Source organism: Myodes glareolus, chromosome 27 (genome assembly GCF_982192425.1).
Source record: "Myodes glareolus chromosome 27, mMyoGla1.1, whole genome shotgun sequence".
NCBI classification, from domain to species: domain Eukaryota; kingdom Metazoa; phylum Chordata; class Mammalia; order Rodentia; family Cricetidae; genus Myodes; species Myodes glareolus.
In genome coordinates this window covers 44,039,378-44,061,881 of record NC_142052.1, presented here as the reverse complement: position 1 = coordinate 44,061,881, position 22,504 = coordinate 44,039,378, and the positions used below count along the sequence as shown (strand labels likewise).

Sequence of the window (22,504 nt, the reverse complement as noted above, 5' to 3'; positions counted from 1 at the left end):
GCAAATCCTGTTCTCCTCCCCACCCGCTAAGGCAGGAAGTGCCGTGCGATCATCGGTAACCCAGAGACAGAACTCTCAGAGGAACACCGGTCATGGTTAAGTGTGGTTAATCAAACGGAGTACTGATAATTATGTTCTTTAAAGCCGAGTGTGTCTCTAGCAAAGGAATCAGCAAAAACAAGGGAGGAAAAAAATGCACAAACAGCAGAAATGCTCATTTTACAAAATCAAGGAATGAAGGAAAATTTGTATGTTCTAGAACTGTATGCATAATTTTTATTAATCTTTCTGCTATAGGAGAAAAGAAAAGCACAAACGTTATTTTCCACTTAGAATTAAAGAGGATTTTTTTTTCTTTTTAGAGACAGAGTTTATTGGTGTAACAGCCCTCTTTACAGACCAGGTTGACCTCAAACTCAGAAATCCACCTGTCGCTGCCTCCTGAGTGCTGGGATTAAAGACGTGAGAAACTACCGCCAGGCCAAAGAGGATGATTTTGTTCATTTAATGGGAGAAAAATGCTTTCATAGAAAATAAAACAAATCTACCTATTTTTGCAGCAACAGGATCTTACAGAAACCCCAGCGTGTGAGAATCCAAAAGGCCAGCTGTTCTCCCTTCCAACTAGGAATCTTGGCTATTGCTCTTTGTATCATCCAGGAGGTAGAGGAAACCATCACTGTGGTGGGAACTCAGCCTGTGTTTGTGGGCAGGTGAGCCAGCTCAGGGGACTCAGTCCATGTTCGTGGACAGGTGAGCCAGCTCAGGTGAGTCTTCCGACCTGCTCCCCCACAGCAGCTGCAATCTAGGCGGTCCCTGCCTTACGTAGCCCAGTAGCTGGTCAGCCCCTTTGCTTTGTGACAGCCTCTACCCCTGGGAGCAGTGTCTTTGGCTCCTGGGTTTTCTCTTACAGCAGCTGTCCCTCTATGTGCCTTATCCTGGTACCTTGGAGAACGCAGCACCAAGCTGAAGGTGTGCTGGGGAAAGCCCAGGCTTTGGAGACAGAGTTTGGGCATCACAACCTAGCTCCTTAGATCTATCTGATTCTTAGTGTTCTCTGTAAACTCTACGTCTTAGCATTGTTAAGAAGATTATGCAAGATTAGATGGGAAAACTGATGGTGTACAATAAACATCTATTTCATAGAATGCTTCTTTTAGAGTGTGGTATGTGATACGTGAAGCCAAGCTTAATGATTTAAACGTGCCCAGATCAGAGACTAAGCTACATTCTTCTTGTGGGGCATCGACTCAGTCTTTCATTTCTGTAGCCTGAAGGGATTAGCATTATCTGTTGGGGGCCCGTAGGATTATATAATTAATTTATCTTGTACTTAAAGGGCCTCTTCCCACTAAAGTCGCAGCCTTACGTAAGTTGTAGGCATTTTAAGGCCAACGTGTAAGAATTTAAATCAGATAAAAACCGACAGGAGTAAGTATTGTTTTGACTTGCTGCTAATTCACCAGGGCCTAGTCCTCTGAATTGCGAGCCAACGTGAAGCATCCACTAACTCTTCAGCAGCGGAATGGTCTATAAACGTGATTGCCAGAATGCTCTCATGTGACACAGTAAGACCTGAGGTTTGCGTCTGAACTCCGGCGACCGCCTTCGAGAAATTACTTAATCGTGCCAGGCCTAGTTTCCACATATACAATGGAATAATAATAGTAGTACTTTTTCAGTGGGTTTTCTGAGTAAGTTATGTATTTTCCCTGATTTATGCAATAGAAATCCGGGACTAGAATGGGACCGAAGTCTGAATCCTTTACAATACCAGCACTGGCATTTTCCTAGGTTGAATAAGGTCTGTTATTTGCACACACACCTTCCCTGCCCCGTCCAGCCGAAACTGTTTGATCTTGCAGGTGCAGTGGGCAGACTTTGTACAGTTGCTTGCTAATATATACAAAGGCAGCTTTTGGGGGCGGGGAGACACGACTATCTGCATGTATCTTTTTCTCCTTCTTTCATCTCAACCACTGGGTGGACAGTTACCATTTTAAAATGCTCTCTTAATTGGTTCCTTCTTCTAAAGGATACCCAGTGGTCTCTGGTTTCGAGGCTACTATATTTCACGAGAGGTCTCCTTGATGAAGTAATTTGAGTTTTCCGGGCTTCCTTTAGGAGGCACAAATGTCAGTAGTGTCCCTGCCGAGGGTGCTGTGTGTGCACATGTGTATCTGACGGTGCCACAGAGTTTGAGTTCCATCTTTGAGGCTCCAGTATCTCCACCATCATGGGAGCTTAGATTCTTCATTGCCTTCGTGGTCAACGCGGACAATTAAGATTCAGGTGATTAATTAAATAGCAGACGATAGGCTGAAACTCAACTCTGGGTGGCAGCTCAGTGTGAACGCTTACAATCCCGGTGGACTGAAGCAGTAATACATCCTGATAGCCCGTGAAGGGGAAGGATGCACTCCCTGGGGCTCATCACAAATAGTCCCAAGCAGGTCCATTTGCTGACAGTTTTATCCAGGAGACCACCTTCCCGGGAGACCTCTCTAAGCCACACTAATCCTCTCTTGCCACAGAAGTCTTTGGGTCGGGGAGAACTGAAAGGAACCCAAGTACGGCAGGCCTCAGCAAGCACCGGCTCTGGCTCCGGAATGTTCCAGTTGTCTCTCAATCCGTCCCGTCAAGAAAAGGAGCTTCCGGTCCAGGAAATCGTCCAAATGGTTGAACCTGTTCTGAGGGGCTCTTTTCACACCGCCTCAGTGTGCGCCCCTTTGCTTAGGCAACAAAAACAACGATAACCTTCGATAACCTTCCATCCTCTTCTCTGCGCGTGTTCAACCGTGGCCTTGCGCACCCTGTTTTAAATAGTCCGGGTGACAGGAGAGAGAATGAAGATCTCTGGTCCCGAATGGAGCAGGGTGTGAAGCTTCATAGTAAGCGGACACAAAGTAACAGCATGGCCACAGCCCTGAAAGGGAATGGAGAAACAAGTGAGAGAGTGCAGACTGGCTAAAGCAAACTCACTAAGACTACTGCAGTTACCGATGGCATTCCATAGTTTGGCTTTAAAAAAGGTGATGATAGCCAGGAGAAACCCTGTCTCAAAAAAAAAAAAAAAAGAAAGAAAAGAAAAGAAAAAGAAAAAGACCCTCCCCCCAATAACAAAGCAAAAGGTATGATTACATCATCTTAAAATATCCATTAAAAGTTTATTTATTGTTATGCACATGGCTTGTTCCGTGTTTTGCCTGCAGGTCCTTCTGTGTGCTACATACATGCAGGGCCCAAGGAGACATGACCAATCAGTGGTTGCCAATTGGGTGACCCAATCATGGAATAGTTACCATGGTTTGGAATCTGGCCATGGACACCTAAAAGGCTGATTGGCCCTGCGCGTGGCTTTGCTTTAACCGTGTCTAGGTTACTGTCCCTTCTGCTCTGGGCAGAGGCTCGGTGTCGGGAGTGTTCCTGAGAGGCCTGGGGGTGTCTATCCTTGGCTTTGGGGAGTGTTCCACCAGGCTTAGCAGAACCCTTCTAGGTGGATCTGAGATTGTCTGGGAAGATGATTCACCACATGATGGCAAAAAGGTGACAAAGCATCTTGGCTTGGCAGGAGCCGCGTTACTTCAGCACCCAGGAGACCTCTCAGGCTTTGGGGAAACTGGGCTCGTTGGTCAGTGTGAGCCCTGATGTCCCTTGCCAGCTACCTAGTTAAGAAAAACAAGACCACCAGTGTTGGCACAAATCCCCACAAGATGTGACTCAAAAGCCGACTGCAACTCCAGGGGTGGGAGAAGTAGTCAGGACATCCTCACCTCGTCCCCAGCTTAGGAAATGAAGTTCTGAAGAGGCCGTCCAAGGAGTGGCAGACCCAGGGCAGAGGTGAACAGGGTTCCCTCCAGCCGGCAGTGATCCCATGCTGACTCTGGAACCATTTACCTGAAAGATCGTGATGACCTTTTTTTCCTTTTCACCAGCATTTGTTAAAGCCGGCTAGGTAGTGACCCTTCCTGTAGGAGGCCGGAAGATCACACGTTTCTGGCTTCAGCTTCACTCCCGAAACGGCAAACAAAGACTCCTCTGTAGGGAGGAAAAGAGGAACGCATCAACCTGTGATTTCCTGAGCTTTTTCACAGGACATATATCTTGTCTGCCTGTTGTAACATCTGTTACCCAAGGAGAGGTCAAAATAGGCAGACTGACTAATAACTTCTACTGACTCAGGGGTGACTTCCTTTACCGAATCTCTAATAGTTTGTCAAGTGCTCCCTATTTAGTTCAGTTCAGTGCATATCTGCCAAGGGAACATTAGCGGGTGAAATTGGGGAAGGATCTGGAACCCAAGGTGAAGAGTTAGAACGTCACACCCAGGAGTCCAGACTGAAGTTCCAACAAGGGCAGGCAAAAAACATCACATGGGATAAGATTGAAAAACTTGTCAGATACGTTAGTCTCTAGAGCACTGGTCCTCAGCCTGTGGGTTGCGACTCTTTTGGGGGGTTGCATACCAGATAAACTGCATATCAGACATTTATATTGCAATTTGTAACAGGAGCAAAATTACAGTTATGAAGTAGCAATGAATTAATTTTATGGTTGGGGGTCATCACAACATGAGGAGCTGTATTAAAGGGTTGCAGAATTAGGAAGCTTGCTCTAAAGCTTCAGATAGACTCTAAAGCGTGGATTTGACAAATGAAAAAAGAAAAGCAAGCTATTTTGAAATATCTTTTTGTAGTACTTTTATCCATATACATAGACAGTTGTTCCTTGACTTCCCATGGGGTATATTGTGGTAAACCAGTGTAAGTCCTTTGGTTCAATCCCCAGCACAAAAGAAAGATAACAGGTATTCACACATCAAAAAAGGTACCCTTTATTTTATGTGTTTTGTATGTTTGTGCGCTAGGCATGCAGTCCCTGTGGAGGCCAGAATGGGGCATTGGATCCCTTGGGACTGGAGGTACAGACAGTTATAAACCGTGGCAAGGGTGCTGGGAATTGAACCTAGGAATTGGTCCTCTGGAAGAACAGTTGTTACTTTTAACCATTAAGCCATCTCTGAAGCTCCATCAAAAATGCATTTATAAGGGCTGGAAAGATGACTCAGCGGCTAAGACTTAGCGGCCGTTTTTTTCAGACGTCTTGACTTCAATGAGTACCCACCTGGTGCCTTACAATGGTCTATACTACAGTCCCACAGGATCCGATGCCCCCTTCTGGTGTAGAGGAATACATGCAGACAAAATACCCACGTATATAAACAAATACAGAAATGTATTTAATAAGATCCTATCTCAAAACAACAACAACAAGCATTTAGCACACCTAATCAATGGAACACTAGCGCTTAGCAACACATGATAGAGCTGGTTGTTTACCCTAGCGACTGTGAGACTGGGGCATGTATCAGTCTGCCGCCACCCAGTGAGGAGAAGGTGCATCACTAGACCCCCAAAAGATCAAAACTTGAAATGAAGTCATCCCTTGAGCCCTGGTTCCTGCGTGTACCAAAAGATGCTGAGTCTCTTGTGTAAAGCAGAACCCTGTGTGCATATTACACACACACACACACACACACACACACACACATTGTGTCCTTTAAATTGTCTCTAGATTATTCACCAAACCTAATGTGGTACTCGCTGTATAAACAGTTATACGACATCTTAAAGGAAATAATGACCGACCAGAGAAGAGTTGGCCCATGTGGAGGCCAGACACAGGCCCCTGAATATGTGGGGTTGTCTGAATCCAAAATGCATAGACTCTATAGTGGGGGACCCATGGGCATGGAAGGCCCATTCTGTGGTTCCTACTGAGTGCCTATGGCTATTACTCCATTCTAACTTTGAAACAAGTCTTCAATGAAAACATTGCCCATCAGAGACAGTCTGTATTTGACTGACTGGGCACCCTGGCAGTTTGCAGTTCCACAGATGCCTGTGTCTCTGAGTGGGTTCAACAGAGCGATGGACCAAGTTCTTCCAAAGTTAAGGGGCTCATCTGCCTGAGAGGAGAACAAAACTTCCCAGCAGATTGTCATGAGTTAAAAAAAACAAAAACAAAAACAAAAACTGAATGCGTGCAAGCCGCCTTCCACAGTTTCTGACATTCAGTAGGCGCCAAACAGTTGCCGTTGCTGGGGTCATGAGCCGGGCAGCTCAGGAGCCTCGACTCACCCAGGCATGTGCACAGAACTTGCTTACAGTGGGAACTCAGGCATTGCTTTTCCAGGCTCATGGTCTGTGGGACAGGCTGCTCCAAATAGCTCAGTATGTGTCAGAGACAGACTCTTGTGTTTGACACACCAAAGGCACATAATGTCTTAATGATATTGTTTGCTCAGAACTGTTTACACCCAGAGGGAAGAAGGAAGCTGCGTTGTTGGCCTTGACTGACTGGGCCTGGACATCTCTGCTTCAACGCTGTGGGAAATCTGTGCTTTGGACATATTTGCTTTGGAATTAGAGTTTTGCTAGGCTGGGATGGGGAGGAGAATAAGTTTTTGCTGATCTGAATAAGACATTTTTCACAGGGATGCTAAAATATTCCCATCACAGCATAAACAATTCATCTGCTAAAATCAACAGTGTCTATACTTCGCAGCTGACTCTGTAGACTCAAATAGGAGCCAATTTAGGAGACTTCTTCTCACCTTGGAGACAGTGGCATGAAAAGCTTGGGCTTCCTTGAGGCTTCCTTGCCCCACAAAAATAGGGAGGAGGTGGAGGAGGAGTGGGGAGAGGGGAGAAGGAAGAGAGAGGAGAAGGGGGGGGAGAAAAAGGGAGAGAGAGGGAGGGAAGGAGATAGAGGGAGGAAGAGAAAGAGGGAGGGAGGAAGGAAGGAAGGGAGAGAGGAAGGAAGAGAGAGAGAAAGGGAGAGGGAGAGGGAGAGGGAGAGAGAGAGAGAGAGAGAGAGAGAGAGAGAGAGAGAGAGAGAGATTGAAAGCCTGAGAGTCTAATCAAAAGGATTCAAGTCAGTCGTGACTGCCGGACTCTCTTTCCTAACACACTGTAAAAGAAAATGGAAAGGCAGGGAAGAAAATGATGGGAAGGGAAGGGAGAGAGGGAAGGCAGCAGACGGCTCTCCCTCAGTGATCTCAGCAAGGCAAGCCCTTCCACTTGGTGACTTGCTCATTAGCTTAGCGAATCTGACAACGTAATTACCTCAGCTGCTTTGTGCTTAGAATAAATAAATACAAAAGTGGGCGCTCAAAAGTTCTCTGAGAAGGAAATCCAGTCATCTAGACGGCCAGGAAGACACGTTTACTTAAAACTTCTAGAGTCTTACGTGTTTAGATCGTTTCAGAGGAGATAATGAGATAGTTGTCTCTCCGTCTAATTGAGTTCCTCCGCTCCTGGCCGCTCGCTGTCACCCCTTTCAGGCTCCGCTTTGACTTTCCTCCTTAGAAATCGGATCCCAGCGTCTCCGTTTACTCTCCCCTCGCTGATAACCTGGGGAAGGCCGGTGCACTGGAGTGTAGAAAGTGACTTAATGGGATTGGGGCGCTGAGTAACCTTGCCAGGAAACAAGATAATCCAATCTCCCTTGTCTGTACTAAAGGGTAAAGGAGTCACAAAGAACTTGGAGATTAAACCAGCCTTGCAAAATGTCTTGATCTTCCCCCATCACGTGGGTGCTGTGTTGTTCTGACACATAATCAGTCCAGCCACTAAAACTGCATATTGTGTGCGATTATTCGGAGTGCACACTTCTGTACAAGAAGGCCAGATCCTGGCTCGTGTGTGTGTGTGTGTGTGTGTGTGTGTGTGTGGCAGTTTTGTGTCTTCAAAGCCCAAGGGACCACAGAGCACCTTTAACTGAAGTAGCTAACTATCTTCACTGTTTCAGGTCCTGCTGTGGTGGCACACACCAGCCTAGTTTACAGAGTAAATTTTGGGTCAGCCAAAGCTACACAGCAAGACCCCACCTCAGGAAAAATAGAGAGATAGACAGACAGGCAGAGAGATAAAAATAATTAAATAAATGAGGAATGGGTAGAGAAGCAAGCCTGGCTTAGACTCTTGCTTCCCTCTTTTCCACATCTTCAGATTTTGAAACCCGGCCTCAAACATAGTCTAGCTACACGTTAAGTACACTAGATACAAAAGTAACTAAGGGGCTGGAGAAAGGGCACAGTGGTTGTGAACTTCCTATCTGCCAAAGGACAGTCTGTAACTCCATCCCCAGAGGATCCAGTGGTCTCTTCTGGGCTTGTGCAGACACCAGGCACACACATGGTGCACACAGACATGCTGGCAAAACACTCATACCCATAAAATAAATATTTTTTTTAAAAAAAACAAAGCAATAAGCAAGCAGCTTGAAGTCATACAGAAGGCTACAGCAAGTTCCCTTGGTGAATACTTAAAATGTTTAAACTGTTGCAAGAACGTATTAAAATCTGTGACAGATCGGCTTCAAGATCCTGCCAGTGTCTCTCAAAGAAGGCACTGGAGAATCTTGAGAGGCATGCCAGGGATAGGGGCACAGGTAGTAAATAGTGTTTGCTGAGCATGTCCCAGCACCGTATAAACTGTGTGTGGCAGACCTGCCTAGAATTTAGAGGATCAGAAGCTCAAGGTCATCCTTATACAGTAGATTGAAGGCTAGCCTGCGGTACATATGACTCTGCCTCTCCCCTCCCCCCAATTATACCACATTTATCTCCTTTAATTCCCTTTTGGTCCTAACCACCCGGACACATCATCTTTGCGTGTGTGTGTGTGTGTGTGTGTGTGTGTGTGTGTGTGTGTGTGCCTGCACGCGCACAGAAACTAGCAAAGGATGCTGGTGTCCTGGTCAATTCGCTCCACCTTAGTTTTGAAGACAGTCTCTCATTGAACCTAAAGCTTTTTGACTAGGCTGGCTGGCTAGTGATCTTCCGTGATCCATTCTGAGGTAACAGACTGTGTCCACTTTTACATGCGTGCTGGAATTTTTTTTTTCTTCCCCCCTGAGACAGGGTTTCTCTGTGTAGTTCTGGCTGTCCTGGAACTCTCTCTGTAGAGCAGGCTGGCCTCGAACTCACAGAGATCCGCCTGCCTCTGCCTCCCAAGTGCTGGAATCAAAGTGTACCACCACTGCCCAACGGTGTTAGGGATCTAAACTCAGGTTCTCATTTTTTACACAGAAAGTTTCTTGCCCGTTGAGCCTTCTCCTCATCCCCTCCCATCCCCCAACTCATTATCATTCAAGATCCACCTGCACTTATCCTGGCTCTCTAAGGTGACCTTACTGAAGCTCAGGTTCTTCGAACACTCAGGGCGCTTTGCATATACCAGCTGACCTGTAGCTGCCCACGGACCAGCCTCATTGATTTAAGGACTGTACGCGCTTCGAGGAAAAAGTCCCCGCCTCATTCATCGCTCCGTTCTTCGGCATCACGCCTAATAGACACTCGGTAAATGTTTGATGAATGAACTGGAACATAATTTGCCCACTATGTGAGAAACCAGACTCTGCGCTGGGTCCACAGTCTTCGAGACAAAAAATGGGAAGAATTTCGGAATTCAACAATAAGATCCAATGACTTAAAAAAAAAAAAAAAGCTGGAGGAACGAAATTTATATCTGCTATGTGTGTGGTGGGAGGTGGTTAAGGAAGGGTAAGGCTCAGGGGTCAAGAACTTGCCAAGCATGTGTGAGGTCCTGGGTTCAATCCCCAGTACAGGGTGGTGGGGAAGAGGAAGAGGAGGAGGAGGAAGGAACTGGAGCGCCACCTCAGAGGGTAAATACTCGCTGTGTAATCACGAGGACTTGGGATCCTCAGCATCCTTCCCTGTGAAAATGTGGTGGCGAGAACAGTAACACCAGTACTGGAGAGGGGATAGGATAGGCAGATTCCTAGAACTTCAGCTTGCCTAACCTAGCCCAACCTGTGAGCCCCAGATCCCGGTGAGGCGCTCCTATCAAAAACCAAGGTTGACAGCTCCCAAGGAATGAGTCCCAGGTCAGTTTCCACACAGTTATGACACACACACACATTCAAAATAATAATATTAATAGTAATTACAGAAACCTAGACTACAGAAACAACTGAACAGGGATGTGGCATCACAGAATCATCAAATGTATAGAGATATTATGTTAAAAGAGAAATAGTTTTTTTTTTTTTGAGCGAAGCAAAATATGAGTCCTGTGTTAATGGGGGCAGGAAGAGCGGGCAATGGGAGAGGAGGTGGGGAAGGCAGAGATAAGTGTTCCAGGCTCTTCCACCCCTGTGCAGCCATAGCATATTATATCTACCAAAGCATGTGAAACACGGTACGCTTTTAAACTTCTGGATATATATATATATTTTTTTTTCTAAGATGCCAAGATCTATTTTAAAGGAGAGAAGGGGATTTAGTCCAGGAAGGAATGGTAGAGACTGATTCAAACCTGGATTAGGATAGAAAATCAGAGAGAAGAGAGAGGGAGGGAGGGAGGGAGAGAGAGAGAGAGAGAGAGAGAGAGAGAGAGAGAGAGAGAAAGAGAACCTTTGATGTCTTGCCGATCAAGAGCCCTGGCTTAAGGACCAGACTCTTAAATCATGTGGCATTTACTGGCCCAGATAAAAAACACTCTTGTGGATCAGTATGTGTACTAAGAATGGCGGGCTTCCAAAAATCAGCCTTAACTTTTTTAAGGGTAATGTTTGGAAGGCTTCCTGTAAGAATGGACAGATGGAGCATTTCTAGAAGGGGCAGCTTAATGGTTTTCTACTCCTCCACCCCCAAATCGCTAACTGGTGTTCCTTCCCCAGAGCCCAAGTTCACGCTGAGGGCAGAGGGAATTAAGCAAAGAGGCTGAACCTGCAGCTAAGATTAGAGAACTGCCAGGGGCCTAATTTTAGGTCCTCGCCGCCCCAGCTGACGGCCTGCGCTGCTGGCTTGGCCATGGGGACCACAGGCATGGCCATGAGCTGATGCAGACTGGGGAGAACCGCTCCCCGGCCATCTGCAGAAGCAATTAGCTTGCTGATGGGTGTGTTTTGAGAGAGGGACTACCAATAATTTCTCCTTCAACAAATGTTTCTTCAGGTGTTCAAGAGTCAAGGAGGGACTTGGCAGACATTCCCACAGGCTCAACCGTTCTCACTTCGACATCCCCCCCCACCCCACCCCCGCCCCCTTAGCAGGGATCTCCACCTGGGAGCTAATCCTGGAATTCCTGGGTTTCCATGACAAATCACCTTTGATCCGTTTCCTAGGACTCTAAACGCACTGCCACAACCCAGGGAAAGTGTGGCTGGAGCCCTGGCTTGATGAAAATCGGCATAGATTGATGGGGACCGGCCTTTGATTTTGTGGGGAGTTTCACCGGAACCTTCTGTGGGGATTTGGGCTGTCCTCTGTGCTCCACTTACAAGTTTCATGCTTCATTGTCATCTTCAGAGGCCAGACAATGAGAGTAGGCATCTTCCAGATCAAAGGGGAAACAGGACATATTGTAAAGTGACAACTCTCTTACCCTGTGACCAGAATAAATGCAGAATAGACTGGTGTAAATATAAGCCCCTAAACAAGTCCATGCTGAAATGCTTCCAGGGAGCAAAGTCTCTCTAATGACAACACAGCAATTCTTCTCACACACCGCTCGGAAGAACGCGTCTTATTTTCTGCACAATTCCCGTGCCTGCGGCAGCCCATCCCACCAAAGGAGAATTTTCTGACCCTGCAGGTTGGGAGCTGGGCTTATCCGCTGGGATTCTGTCTGCAGAGCGGGCTGTTAACAATGGCTCTTTGCCAGGGGCAATGAAAAAGCAGGCTGAGGCGGTGCCTTGCCCGGGGAATACAGCCCTTAGTGGAGGATGCGCCCTTGGTCAGGGCCACTGCGGTGAAGGGACACAGACTGCTTGGGGGCTTCTCCCCATTCTCCTAATTTCCCAGTTCTTTTGCTCTTCTGGCCTGTTTGCCTCACATCCTAATGTCGATCTGTCTGTGAGTGTTTCTACACCTGCCCTATGCACGCACGCACGCACACACACACACACACACACACACACACACACACACACGGTGGCACCCCTCTTCCCTGTCTCTTGGTGCTGGCCCTTTCATCTTCTCCCTCGGGGACTCGAGATGTCGCTGCAGGAAGTGCTTGTCCACCGAGGCAGCAGCCAGCAGAGCCCCGTGGCTTTGACAAACCTCATTTAATTGGGAGGAAGCCAGGAGAATTTGAAAGAACTGAAACATCCACGAAGCTCCTTTTATCAGGCATAATTTAAACTCTGCATGGAAAAACCCCTATATGTATAAAGAAAAGTCAACTTCCCTCCTGCTGTGAGCACTCCTCATCTCCCCCAGCACAGGCAGGCTCCCGCAAGATCCTAGCTTTTCATTTTTCTCAAAGTGTCAGAGTAGATTTGGGCTCTGCAGCAGGGTGAACAGAGAAGGAATACAGATTGTTCTGAACGCGCGCACGCACACACACACACACACACCTTTAGATAGTGTATGCTCCAGAGTCTGCTGGTTGATAACTTTGCTTAAGATTTCTGGGGAGAATCAAAACCCAGGTTCCTAGGGGCGCTCCAGTTTGGATAGTGATGGCTGCCTCTTCATTAAAAAGCTGGTGCCCATAAAGGCTTGAAGACGCCAGCCATTCTCCGGTGTCCAGCATAATAAACTCCACAGGAAGCTAACCGGGAATATTTCTTTAAGGAGAGAGATGGGAGGGGGTGTGTGCGCGGCCAAACATGCACACGTATGAGTTAGGCATTGAGAAGGAAGGATTGTAGGCCCAGATTGGAAACAGGGGAGCAGAATGGGTCAGGCAGCGTGGACACGTGCGGCATAGGTGCCAGGAAAGGGGTGGGTGCTGTAGGGTCTCCTAAAGTGCCCTTCGGTCTGACCCATCCCTCGGCCTCCTTGGTAAAACCCTCCGCAGGTTCACGGCCAGTCCCATCCGTCTCTCGAATTATCCTCGTTTATCCTCGTGTCTCCAGATTCGCCTTCAGCACAGACAGCCTCTGCACATCTGTGGCTGATCACAGCACATCTGAGCTGTTCGGATATGATTTGTGCTAATATGTGTAGAGGGTGCCCCATTTCCTCTTCACCACCTTCTCTTCCTCCCACTCTGTAAGACCCTCCAGGCCAAGGACAAGTCTCTTGTTTTCCTCAACTTTTTTTTTTTTTAATAGCAATTCATGTGTTCTTGACACTTAACAGCAGCTTAATAAATTCTAATGGCTGCCTCTCCTTACAGGGTTAAGTAAGATATTAACCTCGCCTGCATGGTGATGGTTATTTTTAGAGATCTTAAGTGACTTTAATAATAAAATTCCTCAAGAATCCCAAACTAAGAAATCTGGGCTGTTGCACAACAATGTCTAAGATTCGGGGAAGCTGCGTTTACAAAGCCTGGCAGTTGGACCAGGCTGTACCTATGCCTCTGGGCCATTAGCTCTGTACCCCAGCGCACCCCATCCTTGCCCTCACCCCACTTCCACCCCAGTCCCCTCTCCCCAGGCTGACCCCCAGGCCTTCCTGCTCAGCTGTCTTTTCTCTGGCTTAGGACTTCAAAACGACGGTTTTCCATTGAATGTGGATATTTTCAAAGAAACCTCACCTAAGGATACTCTTCCCCAGCCCGCCCTAAACAGCCCAGGCCTTGACCGCATACCACCCACATCCTCCTCCTGGCCCTTCCTGGGTTTCTGAGAAACCCAAGTAGAGCTCCTGCCATGTGACCCCCCCTCGGCAGATTTCAGATTTGGAAGATGACTTCAGGCCCAGGCGGCCAAGGCTGGTTTCAGGGTAACCGGTGTTTGCAGTGGGCGCCTAGCCTGGGAGGGCACTTCCCTTCCCCCCAGCGCCCAACCTCCCAGCTTCCTTCTGAGGCATCGTGTTACCAATCAAGAAGGGCCCATCTCTCCTTCCTGACATATCTATGTCACCTCTCGTCTTACTCTCTGGAAGGGAAGCTTACTCTCAAGAAGCAGCTTGTTAGAAACTTTGGTTTGGCTTCTCCTGGCAGATGCTCACTGAAGCAAACACCTCAGAGGCCACTTTCATCTCCGCCAGCTTCCAAGCAGAAGCTTGCGCGCGGGGAAGGCTTGCATCCCTGCAAGGAGGTCCTTGTCACCTTTTCCCACCCGGGCGTCTGGGTTTTAGAGAATCTTACTCCAAGCTCAGAGCAGACTGGGTCCCCTTGCTTCTTGCTTTCTGGAAAGCAAATTAACCTCTGACTTCACTTCTGCTTTGCAAACTCTATGATTCTCCAGCGTTGGGGAAAAACATGTAAGATGAGGTTTGATGCCTATGTGCGTGCGCACGCACTTACCATCAGGAAGCTGGTACAGCTGGGACGGCAGGACCCGGAAGTAATCATGCGCGAGCGCTTCCTGTGCCGAGACACGGTCCCTAGGGAAGCCTTTCAGCATCTGGGAGGCCAGGTCTTCAGCTTCAGGAGCTCCACCCAGGCTAGAAAAGTAGAAGGAAGAATCGGAGTTTCTTTAAAGGCTGCTATTTGGGGGTGCGGAGGATAAAAACTGAGGACTAAATGACAAGACAGTAACAAACAGGCACTCCCTGGGCCGCTAAGAGGAAGGGTGACAGTGTCAACCTTCACCTCCACCGCGTCACTGGGCCTATGTGCACATGAAGAACACAGATTGGTGATTGCAGAGACAAACCAAATGAAGGCTTCTTCTTGGAGGGGACTTTAGCTCCCACACAGCAGAAAGGCCTAGTTGCCTGGATGTTCCAGACTCTGGATACCAAAGACAGGAAGCATGGAGGTCTGGGGTGGGGTGGGGTGCAGGGGGCAATCTGGAGATGGTCTTATTAACAATCTTATTGACAAGGATTCTGCAGCTCAGCCCCAGGGTTATCCGCTAAGATGTTTCCTTGATTCCTCTAGAGACGGAGATGGGCCGTGGCAATAATCAAGCGCCCAAGTTTTGCAGAAGTGACTCATCCTCGAGACTGTGTTTGCTGAGCAGCTCTCACATGTGAACAGATGGCTCTGGCCCCTAGCAGAGTGCAGACACTCCCCAGGTTGTCCCGCGCAGGCATAGATGCTATCGGGAAGGAAAAGGCCCTCCTCTCGTCTGCGGGTTTGAATTCTGGGCGACAGAAGGTCTGGCCTTGCGGAGATGATTCGGTTACGGAGGAGAAGCCTGCACCACTGGCTCAGTACCCTCACCAAGAGGGCTTTGGGGAGCCTTTGTTTCTTCTACCACGTGAAGGCATGCCAAGGAGGCATGAAGCACAGAGCCCACATCAGACGTTAAATCGACTGGTGCCCTCGTCTCAGACTTCCCGTCCTCTGGAATGTTCTTGTTGGTTATAAATTATCCAAAGTGTTTTGTCATCCCAGGCAGAATTATCCATCTAAACTACTGTCTATTCTAACGGCCTTCATCCCTGACTGGGACTGGAGGACGTGGTCGGGACTGGAGCCTGACATTCTGCGTTGAGTTGCACGACCACAAATGAATCGGCCAAACAAAACCTAGAGAGGCTTGCGTAGTGTCAAAGCCACACATCGACATGGAGGAAGGAGGAGCGTGTGCCTTCTTGGACAGGCATGATAAAGGGATGCTGGAACTCCTGTCCGGTGGTTGTGATTTGCCTAATTTTTGCAAGAAATTTGCATAAGAAACGTCCAGGTGTCTGATTTCTACAGCATAAATCTGCTTCTGCAAGTGGATTATTGGTCTCTAAGTCCAGAATCATTGTTCCATAGACAAGTTAAAGAAGTTTGGAAATCCCAGGGTAATGGGCATGAAGGAGGACCGGTAGGTCCACATGCTCTACCCACGCTTTGTGGCTGCATAAGACAGTAGCTACTCAACACACGCAATGCATGGTTGTTCTCGGAGGAGTGAGACAAGGTTTAGTTGTCTAGCACAGCCTGCCTCTGGATCTAAGGCTCTCCTACGCCCCTTGTTGCTACTGACCCTTACGGTAGGGGATGAGACTGCCTACCATAAGCTCACCTGGGTACGGTGCTTCCCCTACATCCATAGAGAGGGGAAAGTGTAAGGCTAGAGGGGCCACTTTTCTAACGCTCTCACTTGAGGATGCGGTAGACACCCACCGTAAGAAACATCCATTGGCAGGAAGAAACAATCATTCAGAAAGCTGTCCTGGCCTTGCCTGTCAATCACAGCAAAGCTATTGCCACTAAACCCACAGCAAGGTCCGTTTCTAGCCCCCTGCACCATTCCATCCTACCTCTGTAGGAACTGTACAGAAAGGCCGGAGATACCTCAGCTCTTCTAGATTCACCAGACTTGCGCCTGAGTCTGTTGCAAACCTGTCCAGCAGATGAATCCTGGTTCCTCCTCTTGCCTTCTGGCTGGCACTGGCCCAGGTAACCTACTTTCTCTAAGCTTCAGTTCCTTCCTATTTGACACCAGAATTAAGAAGGGATGTACTAATATGTAGCCCCCAGAAGCATACGGTGGCTTCTGATGCTGATGCTACCTGATGTAAAGTCTGTTCTCCACAGAGCTAGGGATTCTCTCATGTGCTAACACAGGCCAGCACTGTCCAGTGGAATTTTCCACAACAATGGAAATCATTTATTTTTACTCAGTCCGATACGGTAGTCACTGTCCCGACGTGGTTGTTGAGTCCTAAGACTATGGGTAGCGTCACCGAACAACTGACCCTTACGTTCATTTTGGAGCAGTTTCCCTGTGAGAGCTGGACGCGGCTCATGGCGATTGGATTAGCAATGCTCCAGATATTACTTCTTGCCCCAGGAACCAAGCAGAGAAAAGGCAAGTCTGGGCAAAGGCCAGAAGCGCAGGAATGGGCAGAGACAGTAGGTGACACGTGGCCAGGAGGGTCAAGTGACACAGAGAATTCTTGTCCTGCTCAGTGCTAAAAGAAAGAGACGGGGAAGGCTATGTGGCCCGGCAACAGCAGCAGCATAGAGTATGAAGCCGCTTTGTGGTTTGGAGTATTTTTGAAAAGTCAGTCGTGGAAGGGAGGGGGGCTGTGGAGCAGCATGGAGACCCAAGTATCTCTAGGCTAGGGCTAGGGGGCCCAGCGCGTCCACAAGAGGATGGCTGTACTTTTTGCAGATAGTGTTTTAGCAAGATTAAATTGATTTCAATCTTAAAGTTCAAACAATGAAAAATGGCACCGCCCTGCTCAGAAAATGGAGCTGACCCAGCTCCTACTTAGGGTCTCAAAAACACGTCATTGATATTCTAGGGACTCCAAGGAGAACTCAAGGTTAGACCGAAATTTCTGACAGCTTTGACACAGTTTCTGAATGAATACCTTAAAGTCAGTGATACCTAAACCTAATAAAAATAAAAATAAAAATAGTGTGTTTTTATTTGCCAGTGCCACTCAATTAAATGGCTCGTAGTGAAGATAATTTGCCTGGCAGTGGTGGCACACACCTTTAATTCCAGCACTTGGAAGGCAGAGGCAGGTGGATCTCTGAGTTTGAGCTCAGCCTGGTCTACAGAGCGAGTTCCAGGATAGCCAGGGCTACACAGAGAAACCTTGATTCAAACAACAACAACAAAACAGCAAACAAACAAAAAAATTAAAATAAGATGTCACAATAACGCGATCAATCGACAGTCTGTTGTGTTTGCTCAGCGGTGATTGTGAGTGGAGTTTGCACACCCCAAAGGGCTATGAAACAACAGCTCCTGGGATCATGCCTCGGAAGTAATGGGGTTTAAGGCATTCCGTGCTTTGGATGCAAAACATGTGGGCACCTTGGGGGCCTTGTGTTTCCCAATAAGAGATCCCCTGGTAGTCTGTGGCTCTATGTTTATCCTTCGTACCCCGTTTTTCCTTCTCAACTTTTAAAAGCATACAAAAAAAAAGGTACACATGGGACAATCAAGCCACGTTTGGTTTGATTAAACCACTCTGCATATTCAAAGACCAGCATTCCAGGGTTCAGTTGGGATCTTGGCTGGGAAACTCTTTGCTCTCCCCACCTGCGAGAGTGTTTTTCTTTGACATCCGAGCTCCTTTCCCCGGCCTCTGATGTTTCCCTCGCTGCTTTTTTTTTTTTTTTTTTTTTTTTTTTGCCTCCTCACTGAAGCAAAAAAGAACAGAGCCTCGGCTAATTACTCTCAGATCAAATAATGCTGGTTATTGTGATTGGTCATTGTCCGAAAACACTGAGTTCTTCGCTCAGAAGCTGCCCGGCTCGGCGTAGTTAGCTAGCTATTCCCGGAATGTCTCTATTATCTGTTTTACTTTGCAAAAGAAACTAGGGATTTGTTGAAAGCTGGTATATAAAAAAAAAAAAAAAAAAAAAAAAAAGTCTGCCCTGGTCTGAGCTGAGACCACGTTGAGAGGGCCTGGGAAAACCTGACCTCCATGAATCAAGCTCCCCCTCCAATGGCTACTCAATGATGTTATTTGGTTTCTGTCTGTCAGGGAATAATAAACCCACTAGGTTTTCTTGGAGGCCAACTCGGTTGCTCTCAGGGCCCGGGGCATGGCTGAGGGGCACAAAACACTTTTAATGACCAAACTTGCTGAAAGTAAAATGGTTCATAAAGAAAAACTAACACCCTCCCAGGGGGGCTGGCTTTCCCCAGAGGCATCTTTCTGGGGCTCAGACGGAGGTGCTGGGGGCTGGCGCTCAGTGCGAGGAGGTACAGAAGAACCTCTCTCTTCTCTGCCTCTAAAGAAAAGAGAGCTGGTGCTTACCTGCTCCACACAATCTTCAGTCTTTGAGGCTTAGGCAGCGGGAACCATTCTGGGGAGCACACAGAGAAGCATTAAAACCAAGAACAGCCCGCCAATCGGTTGCCAGAAGTATTATTAAAATTCCACATACTCTTCTTGGCTTGGAGTAAAAGAGGGTTCTAGAACCAGGCAAACTCACAACTGACTTTTAAGGTCTCCTCTCGGAACATTTATGAGTCGCTGAAAGCTACTATGAAGCATGAATTTTGTGTCCTCCAGATCCCCGTGTTAAAGTCCTAACACCAAGTGTCATACAATAGGACGTCGTGTGGAAAGAGAGCCCGTGTAATGTTCTCATTAGGGTGGGTCCTAATAGAATTATGGTATCTTCATGGAAAGGGAAAATTTGGACAGAGAGAGATCTATTACAGAAGCTGACACAATGCAATATGAGAACGGCTATCTCCAAGCCAAGGGTAGACTCCTGGAGAGGGTCTGCCTCCGTCCTTAGAAAGACCTTGCAGACTCCCAGACTGGAGCAGGCAACGAGGCATGTCTGTTATTTAAGGGTTTCAGCCTGTGGTCGTTTAGTATGGCAGCTTTCACAAACCAAAGTGGTTAAAATTGCCAGTTGAATTAACAGACATATAACATATTGTGTGTAGAGTCTGCACCAAGTGCTAGAGAATGCAAGAAATCAAAAAGAACTCCCTTACCCTCCCGGAGCTTACAGTTCACCTCAGAAAATAAAAGGACATGCAAACGTACATACACGCGTGCACATGAGTGCACACACATGCAAACACATGCACACTCATGTGCATACACACATGCTCAAATGCATACACACGTATACACATGCATGCACCCACGCGCACACACATATGCATGCAACACACATATGCACAAACATACACACGGACACACATGCACGCGCACATATGCACAAACACATACACATGGGGACACACAAATGCACATGCACACACACGCACACACACGCACACACACACAGAGGAAAGCAGTCCAGTCAGCTGGGTATGACGGCTTCACAGCTAGAACACGGGACAGGCTGAAGCAGGAGGACTGCCATGAAATTGAAGGCGGCCTGTGCTACAGAGTGAGTCCGTGTCTCAAACAAACAGAAATGAAATCAGCTACCACCACCATCATCACAACAACAACAAAACATGTGACAAATGATGGGGCAAAATCTCGAAACTCAAATATGGGGACTAGAGAGAAGACTCGGTTGTTAGGCGTGACGACTGATCTTTCAAAGGACCTACGTTGGACTACCAAGGCCCCCAGCAGGTGACTGTCAACCTCCTGTAACTCTAACTCAGGGGCGATCCGATACCTCTGGCCTCTGCAGACACCTGCACTCACGTACACACACCCACACATAGATATACACAGACACGTAATTAAAAAATAAAAATAAACCTTAAAAACAAACAAACAAACCTGAGAATTTTTTTTAAGTAGGGGGGGATGTACAATTTTATATGCTATTCATAAGACAATAGAAGCGAATCTTGGCTCAGATAATTCAAAGTCAAGCCAAAGATGCCTCGGCGGGTAAAGGGCCTGACAGTCCATGTTCCATCCAAGGACTTATGTCACGGCTGAATGTGGTGGTACACATGTGTAATCCCAGCAGCCCTGCAGCAAGACGGAAAGCAGAGGCAGGAGGATGGTTTAGAAGCGATCGGGGCCGCTAACCTGGGGTATACAGGGCATCAGAAACAGAGAGTCCCTGGCCTAAGAAGGAGGAAAGCCAAACCCACTCCCCAAAAGGTGCCCTTTGACCTCCACACATGGGCCGCAAACACGCACACATACACACACCAAATAAATAAAATTTTCTAAGGGGTATCACTAGAGGGATGGCTCAACAGTTAAGAGCAATTGCTGCTTTCGCTGAGGACCCGAGTTCAGTGCCCGGCACCCATACCGGGTGACCCATTGGATCCCTTGGAGCTGGAGTTACAAGTCTTCGTGAGTCACCCAGGAAGGGTGCTGGGCACTGAACTCCCGAGACACCTCAACATGCAAACGCACACACACCTGCATAATCACAAAATAATAAAAGCAAATCTTTAGGGATGGCAGGATGGCTCAGTGGTTAAGCGAGATCTGACCACTTTTGCCCACATCCCCACCAGACAGCTCCTGTGCCTGTCCAGCGCCCTCTGCTGGCCGGCGGAGACACCTGCACTCATGTGTACATAATTCCCCCCAACAAACACACAATTAAAAAGATACAAAATCACATCATTCTTCCCAACAAACACACAATTAAAAAGATACAAAATCACATTATTCTCCTCAACAAATACACAATTAAAAAAATACAATCAAGGGGGCTGGAGAGGTGGCTCAGAGGTTAAGAGCACTAACTGCTCTTCCAAAGGTCCTGAGTTCAATTCCCAGCAACCACATGGTGGCTCACAGCCATCTGTAATGAGATCTGGTGCCCTCTTCCGGCATGCAAGCATACATAGAAGGAATGTTGTATACATAATAAATAATAAAAAATTTAAAAAGAGAAAAAAAATACAATCAACCTTTAAAAAAAATCTTTTTAAACCTTTAAAATTCTAAGATGCCCATTAAAATTAGAATGTTATTTGGAGCATGCTGTATTACTTATATTTGGATGCACAAATTTCTTTTGTTCTTTGTTCTGGCATTAGCATCAACCCCAACTGTAACCAAAATGAAAGGGGAGTTTTTAATTTTAGAAATAATTCAAGTTGGCTGAGTTAGCACCTAGCGCTCCTCACACCTGGGAGGCAGAGACAGGAGGGTCACCTCAAGTTCAGGGGCTAAACAGAGAGACTCTGTTTCAACAAACAAACTAAGAGACTTCTGGGTGTGGGCACCTGCCTATGGTCCCTGCACTTGGCAGGCAGGAGCAGGAAGATGGAGAGTTATTGGCCGGTTTAGACGACCTACGGGGCCCAGACAAACAAGCAAACTGAGAAACAGTGATTGAAAGCCCTCGTGGACGTGTGGACCACAAGAGAAACTGGATGATGTCAACTGATGTTTCTCATCTTTTCTGTATCAAGACAAGGAGCTGAGACGAGCCTCCAACTTCTGATCCAGGCTGAGGACGGGCACTTCGAGTCTAATTTAAAATGGTATTTCTGTCCCTTCCTTTTTCTTGGACCTAAAGTATGATTGTTTCGGTTCTTAAAATCTCCTCTCCCAGGTTCTTTATTATAAGAGTAATAAACCAAGACTGTGTATCCTGGCTAAGAATTTCGTCATCCTTAGGCAGACAGCCGTTTGATAACCCTGGCATGTGCCTGTTGGTAGGTACACAGAAGGGCATAGTAGACTACTTGTGAGTGACTGGGGTTAGAGGGGCTCACTCTTCACGTTTATGTATCCGCCCCGTTCCCCCCATCGATTTTTCTAGATAGGGTTTCTCTGTGCAGCCCTGGCTGTCCTGGAACTCACTCTGTAGACCAGGCTGTCCTCGAACTCCCAAGTGCTGGGATTAAAGGTGTGCAGCACCATGCCTGGCTTTATTTTCTCAAAAATAAATAAATAGTAAGTGCTCGCTTCGGCAGCACATATACTAAAAAAATTGGAACGATACAGAGAAGATTAGCATGGCCCCTGCGCAAGGATGACACGCAAATTCGTGAAGCGTTCCATAAAAAAAATAAGTAAATAAATAAAAAGCATATGCAGTTAGCCTTCCATATCTGAAGGCTCCCACCCACAAATTCCCCATGAATTCAATCAATGATGAATTAAAAATGTACATAGTTTTTAGCTGCTAGGCCAGACGCAGTGGCTCAAACCTATAATCCTGAGACAGAAGGTAGAAATAATTCAGGGCCAGCCAGTCTCTACCTAGTGAGACTCTTGTCTCAAACAGCAAATTAAAAAGCAAATTGCTAGGGCAATTGTCGT

At 47.2% G+C, this 22,504-nt stretch overlaps 1 protein-coding gene and 1 non-coding gene across 2 annotated transcripts in view; one reads left to right on the top strand and one right to left on the bottom strand.

Moving 5' to 3' along the window:
• Positions 1–245: 245 nt before the first annotated feature.
• Cdk15 (cyclin dependent kinase 15) overlaps positions 246–22,504 on the bottom strand; it is a 93,093-nt gene continuing 70,834 nt past the window's right edge. Inside the window, exons 11-14 of the mRNA XM_087902218.1 lie at positions 18,593–18,641; positions 14,232–14,371; positions 3,898–4,038; positions 246–2,926 (exon numbers count right to left, since the gene is read on the bottom strand). Of these exons, the coding sequence (XP_087758344.1) occupies positions 3,929–4,038; positions 14,232–14,371; positions 18,593–18,641 (299 nt within the window). The 3' untranslated portion in view covers positions 246–2,926; positions 3,898–3,928. The remainder of the gene's footprint in view (positions 2,927–3,897; positions 4,039–14,231; positions 14,372–18,592; positions 18,642–22,504) is intronic.
• LOC125396760 (U6 spliceosomal RNA) lies at positions 22,140–22,249 on the top strand. The gene has a single exon (XR_007230890.3). It is a non-coding gene; the product is annotated as a U6 spliceosomal RNA (small nuclear RNA).